The sequence below is a fragment of the Aphelocoma coerulescens genome, chromosome 7 (assembly GCF_041296385.1).
Source record: "Aphelocoma coerulescens isolate FSJ_1873_10779 chromosome 7, UR_Acoe_1.0, whole genome shotgun sequence".
Taxonomy (NCBI): domain Eukaryota; kingdom Metazoa; phylum Chordata; class Aves; order Passeriformes; family Corvidae; genus Aphelocoma; species Aphelocoma coerulescens.
In genome coordinates, this window is record NC_091021.1 from 16,230,364 (window position 1) to 16,244,297 (window position 13,934).

The window sequence follows — 13,934 nt, forward strand, 5'->3', positions numbered from 1 at the left end:
TGTGCTATGTGTCAAGATGACCAGAAATAAGTGGAATATATTCAGTTGTTATCTGTGGCATTTTCTCAGCACAGGAGATTTTTACATTAATGTTCTCAATGTGAATATATATTTTTATATTTAAAGTAATGCCAATATTTAGGAGGAACCAGCAGTAGCTGACATAATTAAATCAGAATTAAATCTATCTTACATAAACAATGATAAATTGATTAAGAAAATCTGTTAAATGGAGGAAAGTTATTAATTAAAGTTTCTCAGAAACTAAATAACTTTCTAATGTATGTACCAGCTTTCCAGTCACCTATATGTCAAGGTGAGATCTTGAGTTCAAGATCCCTAGGCAAAAATTAGTTTTACTTTGTTTACCTGTTAATAAGGTTCTTCCAGTTATTTACAAATTGCTGTCAGTTGCCTTGCAAACAGCTTTAAGCAGAGTGGTGATTTTAAACATAAAAACTATTCCTATTTTATGTTCAGTTATGTTCATACAATTTCTTATTTCTGAGTTTGATGTGTCCTCACAGTGAGACCAGCATGCCTCAAAAAATCGATTATTTTCTAAGACTATCCCATCACTCACCTGGGACAGTAATTTTTGATCAAAAGATTCACCTTGCCCAATTGTGTTGCCTGATATAAAGTTAGGAGTGGCAAGTTCTAATGACCCAGTACCCAGGCAAAACAACTGAAATGTTTAGGTTAATGCAAATGTGTCACTTCAGTTTCTTCTCAGTCATAACCCCTTGATAAATATTTAAGATTTGTATGTTAAAAGGCAGAGCTAATTGTGCTTTCTCATAGGTAATGGTGGTAGGAAAGAGAAACATGACTGTCTGACCCAATGTTGTGCTGGGAAAGAATTACTCCATAATGTGCCCTTAATCCATTCCTTGTGTAGATGTGTAGCACTGACTGATTCATTAGACAGCAGAGGTCCTTAGGGAAGTTGGCATGAATTGTCTGATGTTCTATGTCAGCTGGGACGAGAGGGGTCTTTTAGTTCCAAACTCAAAGAGGTCAGAGGCCCTTTGATTAGGTCCTGCACAATTGTGGTGTGTGTTTATTTTGCATGTAAATCTGAACATTTTTAGCAGAAAGAGGCCCATAACTTGTTTTTGGATATTGAATGTTATCCCATCATACACAGCAAACTGGTTGACACTGTTGTGGAGGAAGAGGAGAGTGTCATAACAAATGTCAGAGAGGTGAACTGGTACTTTGAGGGTAAACTGGTCTCTTCAGGCAACAAATTCAAGTGTTTGCAAGATCAGGACATGTACACACTAGTAATAAGCAAAGTGTGTGGGGAGATTCACCAAGGAGAGTACACCTGTGAGGCGCTGAATCATGGTGGAAAAAGCAACAGCAGCAAAAGCCAAACAGGTCTAAGTTCATGTTCACATCTGAAGTATATGGCCAAGCATCTTTATCTCTACCCACACAGTGGTGTTTGTGGTTTATGTAAATTTATAAATCTTGGTTTAAGTTTTGTACATTAGCCAGGAGCACCTGGTTCACCTAAGCTACAATTATTAAATCTGGAGTAATCCTAGGTTTGAATGCATTTAGTCTGGGACAACTGGTATAGATTGACTATCTCTTTTCAAAATTTTGTGTTTTCATAGGAATCAAAAAGCTCACAATTTTATTTTCAGATTTAATGTTGTCTTCATTTCTACAAAACAAGTATCTTAATAAAATAGTTAATTATGTCTGTTTGTCATCAATGTGTATTGAATGTTAACATGTATGGTTAATTTGTGAAATAAATATGAAATTATTTAAGTCCATTGCTTCTTGTACTTTATTCATTTTACAAACATATCTAAAATATGAAGAAGTATCTGTATAGTTATTCTCTCATAAATATCCAGGAACACATAAAAGTGCATTAATTTTTGCCACACTCCTGTGTATAAAGCATTCTCCTATGTTAACATGGGTTTCACTCTGCATTTTTTATATTTTTTACTTTTATATTTTATTGGCCCAATTCTGCCACCCATCCTCAAATTTACTTGCACAATTTATTACTGTTTTAACAAGGTTGGTAAGTAATGCTGAAGGACTGCTGTAATCTCTTTTTTTGCTTAAGTATCTCTTCTCTGCAGTTAATCATTGCATGCACTGTGCTATGACATTTATATTATGGCATTTGTGGCAAGACTAATAATTACTAAAACCAATGAGAAAGAATTGGGTGACAGAGTCTGTTCTTTATTATATTTGTTGCTGGAGTGCAGCAAAAATTCTTATATCTCAATAAGTTTTAAAATTGAAGGCACTGTAATTGAGAAGCTTATCAAGGTTCACCATTACAGTGCCTAGAGACATTAATCCACTCACACTTTTATTCTTTTTTTTAAACTCTTATATCTTTCCAGCATCAAATACTGTGGGTCTTGACTGAGCAAACTTGACTCAATGAGGACAACAGTATTTGATTTCCAATGGTTTTCCTTGCATCATGCTTTTCTGTGAATTGTTCCATTCCTGGAATTTCCAGATTTCACTGATGTTTTTATTGTCAAACATCTGCAGAGAATGGCATGTTCTTGACCTCTGCTTCCTCTCATTTTCAAACTACTATTTGTCCAATGCATATATCTATAATTTCACAAAGGCAAGAAAAAGAAAAAATCTTAAAAGTGTTCTGTTTTCTTTTTCTCTGATGTTGTAGGAGTTTTAATAAGCCACACCTTGGCAGGGAGGAGTTCAAAAGCAGAGATCTAAATCAATTATATTAAATCAAGGGTTTAGACTTGTGATGTTCATAATAATTATGCCATAAACTTAAGGGTCTAATGACAAAATCAGGACAAAGCTGGTAAGGTGGAGGTAATCTTTTGGTGTTCTAGACAAAAGATAGAGTTTAAAGACATGAACTATGCATCAGAAGAAAGGTTACTGTGCTGAAAAGATTGTGGGTTTATTGGTTGGTTTGGGGTTTTTCTTCCAATCCTAATTGTGGCATTCTGCTTTTTTTGTTGGTGTTTTGAATTAAATCAGGGTCTTAGCACTATTCTGCTGTACTTGTTTGTGTAGGTGTACATACAAATATGTATGACACGTAACATTTTAATTATATCTGTGAAATGCATCGATGTTGCTTGATTGTTACTTGCACAGTGCACCCTGGAGGGATATGCCTAACCCATACTATGATGTCAGGTTTAAAGACACACCCATCCTGATCAAGATAGGAAATTCTTAAGTAACCTGACAACACAACATGTCTTACTCATTTTGGCAGGTGTGACAGTAAGGGGACAACACAGACCTGTTCATTGCTGGCTGCTCCATAGTATTGAGAAAGCCTCCAGCTGTAGAAAAATAGTTGCCCTAACACTGTATATTGCTATCTATGAGTATTCTCATAAATATTCTAGTAAAACTAAACAATTTTTTTCCATACAGACATCGCTAGGTCTCTTATTCCCTCTTCTGAGGAAGGAAGAAATGAAGGCTACAGCAGCGGCCTTCAGTTGCCTGATAGAGAGAAAACACTTGAATTTGAGCCTGCAAAACCAGTTTATTTCAGCGAAGCAAAGATGAAAATGGAGGAAGAGGGCAAAGCCCCTGTCTTCCTCAAACAGGTCGCAAATGTTGAAGTCTGGCAGGGAGATGTAGCTAGGCTCTCTGTTTCTGTTACTGGCAGCCCCATACCCAAAATCCAGTGGTTTTTCAACAGTGTGAAGCTAACCTCATCCGTGGACTGTAAGTTAGTATTTGCTGGCAGTGACCATAGCCTCATCCTCCCATATGCAGGTGTGCAGGATGAGGGTGAGTACACTTGCATGGCCAGCAATGTGCACGGTGAGACCACCTGCAGCGCCCAGCTCCACGTGCACCAGAGGAAACCAGGATTGCCTTGCTTTGCCAGGGAGCTGGACAGCGTGCAGTGTACACCGGGCTTCACAGCAGTCTTTGAGTACACAGTGGTGGGGAAGCCATGCCCCGACGTGCTGTGGTTCAAGGGGAGCGAGCAGCTCTTCTCTGATGCACGTCATTCCATTGCTCACCACCCTGATGGCTCGGGCTCTCTGACAGTGTGGGACTGCAGGGAGGAGGACGCTGGGCTCTACACATGCAGGGCCGTGAGTGCCCTGGGCAATGCCACGTGCTCTGCTGAGCTCTTTGTGCTGCTCGAGGAGCATGCTGTGTGGAGGCAGAGCCCAGCCTTGCAGCACTCTGCAGTGGCAGAGGACCAAAGCCCCCTTTTCTATGAGGAGGCTGGTGAGTTTCCTGCAATGGAAGGAGCATTCAGTCTTCAGCCCATGAGGGACCCTTCAACCCTCCTTCAGCTCCAGATGAGCCAGGCAGTGTACATGCTGCCCAGGGAGGACACCTTGCCTGGTCTGCCGCCAACCTGTCTGGCAGCACAGAGTGTTGAAGAGGTACTCACACAGGTGTCCACAACACAAGAGAGCAGCAGGCTTCTGTCAGAATCTCTGCAAGCCTTCCCTGCTGGCCCCCAGGGCGTGGTGCCCACAGCAGCGATGGAGACACACCTGCCGGGCTGCCTTGGGACTGTAGCTGCACAGATACTCATGCCCAAAGAGAAAATCATCCCCAAGGCAGCAGAGCAACTGACTGCTCTGAAGACAGAGGCTTCCCAAACCCTTCTACAGCTGTCAAGCACCACTGAGAGCCATGCCATGGATGGTGACCAAATCCAGGTCCTTGAGAGCTTTCAGATAGCACAAGGTGAGCTGATGGCTGAATCCAGATTTCTCTCTGAATTGGCCTTCACTGGGGGTCAAGCTGTCCCCCTGGAGAACATTTCTTTCCTGGAAACAGCAAAGGAAGATTGTGCTGCAATACACGAGGGACAGGCTGTGAGATTTCCCTTGCTGCTGGAAGAAAACCAGTCCATGAAGAAGGAGCATGTTGATCTTTCCAAGCCACTCAAGCAGTGGAAGAAGGCAGAGAGACAATCCCATGAAACAATGTCCTCTCACCAGTTCCAGCCAAGCCAAGTCCTCAACAAAGACCGTGAGCTCACTGCTCTGGTTCCCAAGAGCTGCAACTTAGACAAAAAGTCTCAAATCAGAAATGCACTGAAAGTGGCAGTGGTAAGTGAGAAAAATCTCTCATTTTCAGAATGGTTGGCTGATAAGGAAAATGTTGAAGTAAAGGCAATAAACATCACCAAGGAGAATACACAGACCTTGTGCACCTATGTTGTGACCACAGGAGGATGCAGTCCCATAGAAATCCAAGTGTCCTTGGGAGAAGTCAGCATTCAGACAGCTGACCAGAAAACAGTCTTGGAGGAGGCTTTCTATTTCCTTCTTTGTGAACATAAATACCTCCTGACTGGTGAAAAATCCAAAGCATTGCCATTCTATGCCAGTCCACTTCTCTCAGGAAAACCCTGTGATGAACTCTTTGAGCTGGAGCCCCAGCAGGCTGAGACAACTATGGAGGCAGAAATACCACTGGAGCAACCTTTGTCTGCACAAGTAATCAACACTGTGACCAAGCATGGTCACATCAAGGATGTAGGTGCAGCTGAACCCACTGCTGATGTAGCCTCTGCAGATCTTCTTATTGAGACACCCACAGAAATACTGAAAATAAAGGAGAAAAGGGAAGAAAAGTGTGAGGAAGAAAGCAGAGAGGGTCTGAAAATTAGTGCTGGAAAGCTAGAGGATGAGCTGGGCAAAGAAAGTTATCCCATCATACACAGCAAACTGGTTGACACTGTTGTGGAGGAAGAGGAGAGTGTCAGGCTGGTGTCTGTCATAACAAATGTCAGAGAGGTGAACTGGTACTTTGAGGGTAAACTGGTCTCTTCAGGCAACAAATTCAAGTGTTTGCAAGATCAGGACACGTACACACTAGTAATAAGCAAAGTGTGTGGGGAGATTCACCAAGGAGAGTACACCTGTGAGGCGCTGAATCAAGGTGGAAAAAGAGCAACAGCAGCAAAACTCACAGTTGTTAAAAGAGGTTGGATTATGGGGATAAAGTAATCTTCATAATGCACTGCTCTACTAACGAACCTCCCCTACTATGTGGATCTTTGAATAGAGATACAATATTAATACCATCATGCCACTAAACAGAGGGTCCCCTTTCTCTCTGGATTGGTGGTCTCCATTTACCACATTGCAAGACCGCTCACTTCCATTACCCCAGTCTTTGGTCAGGAACTTCATTGTTTCATTGCACTAGCATGGTCAGGACAAAGCTGTATCTCAATCCCAACCATTTATCCTATTGTTGCCTGAGAAGTGGACCTGCTCTTCCCATTTTGCTCACTGCTGCACCCTCTCTCACTCCTTAGAGTCATTGCACAGATTCACCACAATTTCTTATTCACACCATAATTTCTCACAACTCCAGGATATTTTACTATATTTTTATATCCTATTGCTATTGTGCATTGCTATTTCACTTTGTTTTTCCAGTATCACCACTGTTTCCTGATGTCATTAGGCACTGTAAGACTGTCTGTCCACCGAGTCTGGTACTGCTTTCATTTCTTACAGATATTTTTTCTTTTACAGTCACTTTATGCGAATTGCAAATATGTCCCTTTTTTTTTCAGTCAGTCAATCACATAATTTCAGAATGTCAGCAGGCAGGGTTTTGAGTTACTCTCTGCTTCTAATTTCAGTTGCACCAATCCTGAGAAGAAGGCTTGAACCCCTGGAAGTGGCTGTAAATCATGTGGCCAAGTTTACCTGTGAGGTAGAGATGGCTCCCAGTGTCAAGTTCCAGTGGTACAAAGCCGGACGAGAGATATATGATGGGGACAAATACTCCATTCGCACCTCCAACTACCTCTCCACGCTGGAGATCCCGAGGCCTCAAGTTGTTGACTGTGGAGAATATAGCTGTAAGGCTTCCAACCAGCATGGCAGTGTAAGCTCTACAGCTGTTTTAACAGTAACTGGTAAGCACAGACTTTCAAGCACTTCCCCTTTTCCATAAAATATCTTGGTGTATTGTAATGCTTTCACTGCTATACTTGCACATGTTTATGGTAGGGCTCTTGGTTGGCATTATAATACATAATCCATGCCTAATTTTGGCAGGCACAAACATAGAAAAAGAATAACTTTTGTGAATGCTGCTTTTAGGTACTTTCTCTATGAAGGAAAGGGAATCAGCATGAAAAGTTTCAGAGGGAAAGAAAGAAGGGGGGAAAGAGAGCAGGAAGAAGCAGCATGGGATTGTTTTGTGAATACGTTCTTGAAGAAGGTTTATTTAACTTTCAGACAACAAGAAACACTTCTAAATCTGATTTCTTGGTGTAACAGTCACTGTGCAATTATCCTAGCACCCTAAATTTATCCTGCAACTATACTGGCGACGCAGGGTATGCAGCTCTGCATACCTGAACATCTTTGTGCTGTGGCCAAAGGGGAACTCTGTGACTAGGGAAATAGATCTTCTTAAAAAAACACGAGAAGGTTTAAAGGCTTTCAGTTTGCAAACTTTTTGTATACTGAGAGCTATACAGTGGGGTTTTTTTCTTAAAAGAAAAAACAAACAAAAAACCACCATCTTCTGGGTGTTTCTTGATTACTTTTTTTACTCTGATTTTTCTCTTTGTGGGACGAGTCCTTATGTGGTCTTTGCTAAGTGCTAGGTGCTAGAGACTAGAAAAAAATGCATGAACAGTGAAATGCATGCAAACTTGCCCATCTTGAGAGAACAGTGCGCAAATGTGTCAGTCTTGGGGAAGGAAGTTCTGGCTTTTGGTTTATTTTCCTTTAGTTTGTACATTGCTCCAGAGATTCAAAACACCTTCAAGCTCTGGAGCAACACTTAGACTGAAGAAGTACAAAACCAAAAGCCAAAATTTATCATCTTTAACACCTCTTATCTCCTTTACTGCTGTTTTCTTTTGCTTAAGAGTGTCCAGTGACAAGCTGGCTTCTCTTGCTCTCTGTCCCTGGCAAATGTGGCTCTGCTCCTCACCTCTTGGTAACATTGAACCCCTTTGTTTTGCAGAGGCATTTCCGCCAACGTTTCTTACCAGACCTGAATCTATCACTACTTTTGTTGGCAAAAGTGCCAAGTTCCTGTGTACTGTTTCGGGCACTCCAGTCATCGACGTCACCTGGCAGAAAGATGGAACAACTATTTCACCTTCAGACCACCATAAGATCTCCAAAGTGGAAAATAAACATGTTCTAGAAATTTCCCGTCTTACCACTAGTGACAGAGGGGCTTACACTTGCAAAGCTTCCAACAAGTTTGGGGCTGATATTTGCCAGGCTGAAATGGTCATTATAGACAAGCCCCACTTCATTAAAAATTTGCAGTCAGTACAGTCAGCAGTTAACAAAAAAATACGCCTTGAATGTCAGGTAGATGAAGACAGGAAAGTAACTGTAGGGTGGACAAAGGATGGAAACAAAATCCCTCCAGGCAAAGATTATAAGATTTACTTTGAAGACAAAATAGCCTCGCTTGAGATTCCTCTGGCTAAGGTCAAGGATTCAGGCCACTATATGTGCACTGCTTCAAATGAGGCAGGAAGCAGCTCCTCTTCTGCCAGCGTCACAGTCAGAGGTAAGATAGCTCTATACCCCCTTTACCTGTCATCTTCTTGGGTTCCCCATTTCTTCTTCCACAGGCAAAAGTCTTCTTTGGGCTGAAATTACGCTGTGAATTCTTCTCAGACCTGCCACCTGGTTCTTTCCCCTTGAAGTCTTTTTCCCTGTTGCCTGACAGTGCACTGTGTGTTACTTCAATATTTCTTTCACCAGAGAAAATCAAGAATTGCTCCTGCATGCAGGGGAGAGATGGATGAAGACGGCAAGCAAAACCACAGAAGCTGTAGCTCAGCAAAGATTATGCTGATCTCTTGTGAAGTTGTATTTTGTTCTTGCTCTGGGAAGCAATCTTTCAAAGCTTTGTATTTCAGCTTTCTTTCCTTTCTCCCTTTTCCTTTTCCCTTTCTTTCCCCTTTCCTCTTCCCCTTCTTCCCCTTTTTACCATCTCTTCCCCACTCTTCCCTTTTCTTCCCATTTTCAGAGCCACCATCCTTTGTGAAGAAGGTCGATCCATCTTATTTACTGACCCCAGGTGACTCTGCACGCCTTCAATGCAAAATCAAAGGGTCTCCTGAAATCCAGGTTACTTGGTTCAAGAACAATAAGGAAATACATGAAAGTAACACACACAGGATGTCCTTTGTCAATTCTGTGGCTGTGTTAGATATTTTGGAGATGAAAGTTGATGACACTGGGACCTACTCATGTGAAGCTGTCAACGAGGTTGGAAGTGACAGCTGCACCACCGAAGTGGTTGTCAAAGGTCTGTCCTTCTTGTTGCTGCCAGTCACATTCTTCAGAAAAACCTTCCTTTTTTTTTTTTTTTTTTTTTTTTTTTTTCTTTTTGCATGGTTGATTAATTCTTTCTTACTGCTTTTGTAGAGCCACCATCTTTCATCCGAACACTTGAACCTGCAGAGCTAGTGAAGGGAACAAACCCCATTCTTCAGTGTGAGGTTGCTGGCACTGGACCTTTTGAGATTAGCTGGTACAAAGACAAGAAGCAGATTCGCAGTAGTAAAAAATACAGGTTGACCTCACAGAAGGCTGTTATTTCTTTGGAGGTGTCCTCATTTAATAGTGCAGATGTCGGTGAATACGAGTGTGTGATAGCTAATGAAGTCGGGAAATGCATGTGCAGTGCCACATACATCTTGAAAGGTCAGTGGGAGAGAAAACTCCACTTACTGAAGGGATTGGCAAAACCCTCTTATTTCATAAAATGTCTTGTCTTTGGATTTGTGGGAGGCTGGGGAGACTGGGGAGGGAGAATACCTTCTTCTCTTAAAATTCTTTGTGTATCTTGAGTCTTATCTGGCATCAAACCTGTGAATTTGAAGAACATTGAGATTAAAGGGCCATTAGCTCCCAGCTGGAGAATGCAGTTCTCTGACTTGCCTGCTCTTTTGCTGAATTGCAACATGCACTGCACATACTGTCTTACAAAACTGTCTTTAAGTAGCAGATTTTATGTGATGATGTAATAGTAGATGAGGTTTTTTTTCTTATCTCTCTTCTTTGAATTAGAACCACCATCTTTTGTTAAGAAAATTGAAAACGTGACCGCTCTGGCTGGAGATAGTGTTACGTTACAGGCTGTGGTGAAAGGGTCAGAGCCTATTTCTGTGACATGGATGAAGGGAAAAGATATTATTAAAGATGATAAAAATATGAGAGTGACATTTGATCATGGTCTAGCAACACTACAAATTACCGGTGTCCAGCTGAGCTCTGGTGGCAAATACACCTGCGTGGCTGAGAATGATGCAGGAAGTCAGTCCTGCTTTGGTGAACTAGCAGTGAAAGGTCAGTGGAGAAGTGCTGTGACCCCTGCAATCTCCCACCTGAGAGAGCAATTTCCTTTTGTCCTTAACACCAGTTGTTTAATTCTGTTGTAGAACCTGCCAAAATAATTGAAAAAGCTGAAATGATCCAGGTTACAGCAGGAGAACCAGCTATTTTGGAGTACACTGTCACAGGCACTCCAGAGCTGAAAATCAAATGGTTCAAAGATGGAAACCCACTACCTGCCAGCAAAAAATATAGGATCAGCTTCAAAAATAACATTGCCCAGCTCAAGTTTTATGCCACTGAAATGCAGGACAGTGGTGAATACACCTTTGAGATATCCAATGATGTGGGCATCAGCTCTTGCACTACCAGCTTCACTGTGCTAGGTTGGTACTGCCTCTTTGCAAAGAGCCCTGTTGCTCTGCTCTGTACCCAACAGAGCCAGAAGCAGAACAGAATGCCTGTTTTGCTCATGTGTTCGTTTCTGTCATTTTTTTCACTCTCCACAGATCGCACTCTTCCTCCCTTCTTTACTAAACCACTGAAGAATATTGACAGCATCATTAGCACCTCATGCCGCCTAGACTGCAAAATTTCAGGCTCTCTTCCAATGACTGTCTCATGGTTTAAGCAGGACACTGAGATCACTTCAAGTGCCAAGTACACATTACACTTTGCAGAAGGCTCAGCATCTTTGGAAATAAATCACCTAGATGCAAATGACGCTGGGGTCTACATTTGCAGAGCCACAAACTCTGCTGGTAGCAAAGAGAGCAGTAGCACTTTGTTTATAAAAGGTTTGGCAACTTGTTCCACTTTTCTTGGAGTTTTGCTTATCTTGTGATAATACTTTTCTTTCCCAAAATTCAAGCCCTCTCTTACTCTTGACAATTTTTTCCTTTCAATACAATCTAGAGCCACCCAGCTTCACTGTAGAACCAGAGTCTCAAGATGTACTGCCTGCAACAACTGTACATTTCAAAAGCACCTTTAAAGGCACAACACCACTGACAGTGAAATGGTTTAAAGGTGATACTGAGCTGGTGACAGGAGGAGCCTGCTACATAATGACAGAAGCATTAGCAAGTTACTTGGAGCTTTATGCAGTCAAACCAACAGACTCTGGAAAATACACCTGCAAAGTCTCCAATGTAGCTGGTTCAGTAACATGCAGTGCAAACTTATTTGTGAAAGGTTTGCGTTCTTACTCTTATTTAAAATTCTAGCTGCTGGATTAACCCAGTGGCACTCTTTCCTGTGTTCTTTGTCATGAACGCTCTTCTTAAATCCACAGAACCTGCTGCCTTCAAGGAGAAGTTAGAGCCAACCCATCTGGTAAAGAAAGGTGGATATGCTGAGCTGACCTGTGAAGTCACTGGTACTCCTGAGATTAAAATCACGTGGTTCAAGGATGATAGAGAGCTAAAAGAAAGTGACAAATACAGGATATCTTTTACAAAATCTTTGGCAAGACTCCATGTTTCAGAGGTTGATACAGAAGACAGTGGGGAATACATTTGCAAAGCCAAAAATGATGCTGGAAAAGATATCTGCAGCAGTGTTGTTACAGTCAAAGGTGTGTGTGACATCCAGCCACACAGTTTGTACCTCTAAGCTCAGTACTCAGTATCTCTCAGCTTCAAAAGTATGATTAATGCAAATTGCACTTTCCTTTTTGCACTGTAGAGTCACCTTATTTTACCAAGGAGTTTCAGTCCATGGAAGTCTTGAAGGATTCTGATGTGGTTTTGGAGTGTGAGGTGCTTGGCACACCTCCCTTTGAAGTGTTTTGGGTGAAAGACGATAAACCGGTGCGGAGCAGTAAGAAGCACAGAATAAGTATTGAGAAATCTTTGATTAGCCTCCACGTTTTCAGGTTTGATGCTTCTGATGTTGGCGAGTATCAGTGTAGAGTTACAAATGATGTTGGGAGCTGCCTCTGCCATTCAGAGGTCACACTGAAAGGTTAGTGCAACGTGCAGAACACCACTAGCATGCTCTTATCCTGGTGTGGTTTCTGTGCCACACTGTTACATGCCAGGCCTGTACTTACATTACCACTTTCTTCCTGCCAGAGCCTCCTCAGTTTTTGAAGAAGATAGAAAATATTAGCTCCCTTCGAGGGGGCACAGTTGTGTTTCAGGCTGCTATTAAAGGTTCCTTGCCCATCACTGTGTCCTGGTTGAAAGACAATGATGAAGTGATTGAAGACAACAATATCAAAATGACCTTTGTGAACAATGTTGCCACTCTTATGGTGAGATCTATTGAGCTGAAACATGATGGGAAATATTTCTGTCAGGCTAAAAATGAGGCAGGAATTCAGAGGTGTTCTGCTCTGCTGACTGTCAAAGGTTGGTCTTACCCTGAGGGCTTGCAATGATCTCAGACAGCTCCTTTGTGATTTTTACAGATGCCCTTAACACTCTATCTCCTTGTTTACAACAGAACCTGCTACAATTGTGGACAAGGCTGTGTCAATAGATGTGACTGAGGGAGACCCAGCAACCTTGCAGTGTAAATTTTCAGGAACAAAACCTATTACAGCCAAATGGTTCAAAGATGGCAAGGAACTGACATTGGGCCCAAAATATAAGATCAGTGTTACAGATACCGTCTCAGTCTTAAAGGTGCTTTATGCAGAAAAGAAAGATAGTGGAGAATACATTTTTGAGGTTCACAATGATGTTGGGAGCAGTAGCTGTTCTGCCAGCATTAATGTCCTAGGTGTGTATGGGGTCTCTCTTATTATTGCTTTTAGACACAAAATCTTTTCTCCTGAGGTGACATCTGCCACAATCACAGTTGAATTTAATATTTTGTCTTTTTACTCTGTCTTGGATAGATCTCATTATACCACCTAAATTCACAAAAAAACTCAAGAAAATGGACAGCATTAAGGGGTCTTTTGTCCACCTGGAGTGCATAGTGTCTGGTTCGCATCCTATAAGTATCCAGTGGTATAAGGATGGCCAAGAAATAACACCAAGTGAAAAGCACAAATACTCTTTCCATGATAATACTGCATTTCTGGAAATAAATCAACTGGAAGGCACAGACAGTGGCTCTTACACTTGCGAAGCAACAAATAAAGCAGGAAGCAACCAATGCAGCGGGTTCTTAACAGTCAAAGGTTTGAGTTCCTTCTTTGTCTTGTGTTAGGTCTTTCATTCATATTTTCAGATTTCCCCATCTCAGAGTAATCCCCTTTCTTCCTTTTTGCATGTTATAGAACCGCCGTATTTTGTGGAAAAACCCCAGTCTCAAGAGGTTGTGCCCAATGCTAGGGTTCAGTTCAAAGCACTGGTGAAAGGGTCTACTCCTCTGCAGATAAAGTGGTTTAAGGACAGCCAGGAGCTCCTGTCTGGAGCCAGTCGATCTGTCTGGAAGGATGACACTTCTAGTGTTCTGGAGCTCTTCTCAGCTAGGACATCTGATTCTGGGAACTACACTTGTCAGATAAGCAATGATGTGGGGACTGCAACCTGCAAAGCAACTCTGTTTGTAAAAGGTGTGCAACCCAATCTTCTAATTTTTTTGGTTCTGATTTTTTTGTGCAATTTTGGTGGGAGGGGGAGGAAACATTTTAGCCTTTTTTTTCTTTAAATTCTGGGTTCTTTTCTT

At 41.8% G+C, this 13,934-nt stretch overlaps 1 protein-coding gene across 20 annotated transcripts in view; it reads left to right on the forward strand.

Annotated features, from left to right (window-relative positions):
- Window positions 1-13,934, forward strand: part of LOC138112916 (titin-like) — a 241,572-nt gene that overhangs the window by 48,447 nt on the left and 179,191 nt on the right. For 19 of the 20 annotated variants that reach the window (XM_069020525.1, XM_069020531.1, XM_069020532.1 and 16 more), the window contains exon 44: window positions 6,629-6,907. In XM_069020525.1, coding sequence (XP_068876626.1) covers window positions 6,629-6,907 — 279 coding nt within the window. Of the gene's footprint in view, window positions 1-6,628; window positions 6,908-7,971; window positions 8,536-9,000; window positions 9,283-9,401; window positions 9,681-10,046; window positions 10,326-10,417; window positions 10,697-10,819; window positions 11,108-11,225; window positions 11,505-11,604; window positions 11,887-11,996; window positions 12,276-12,385; window positions 12,665-12,758; window positions 13,038-13,155; window positions 13,444-13,542; window positions 13,822-13,934 lie in introns of all 20 variants that reach the window. The other variant, XM_069020545.1, reaches the window with a different exon arrangement.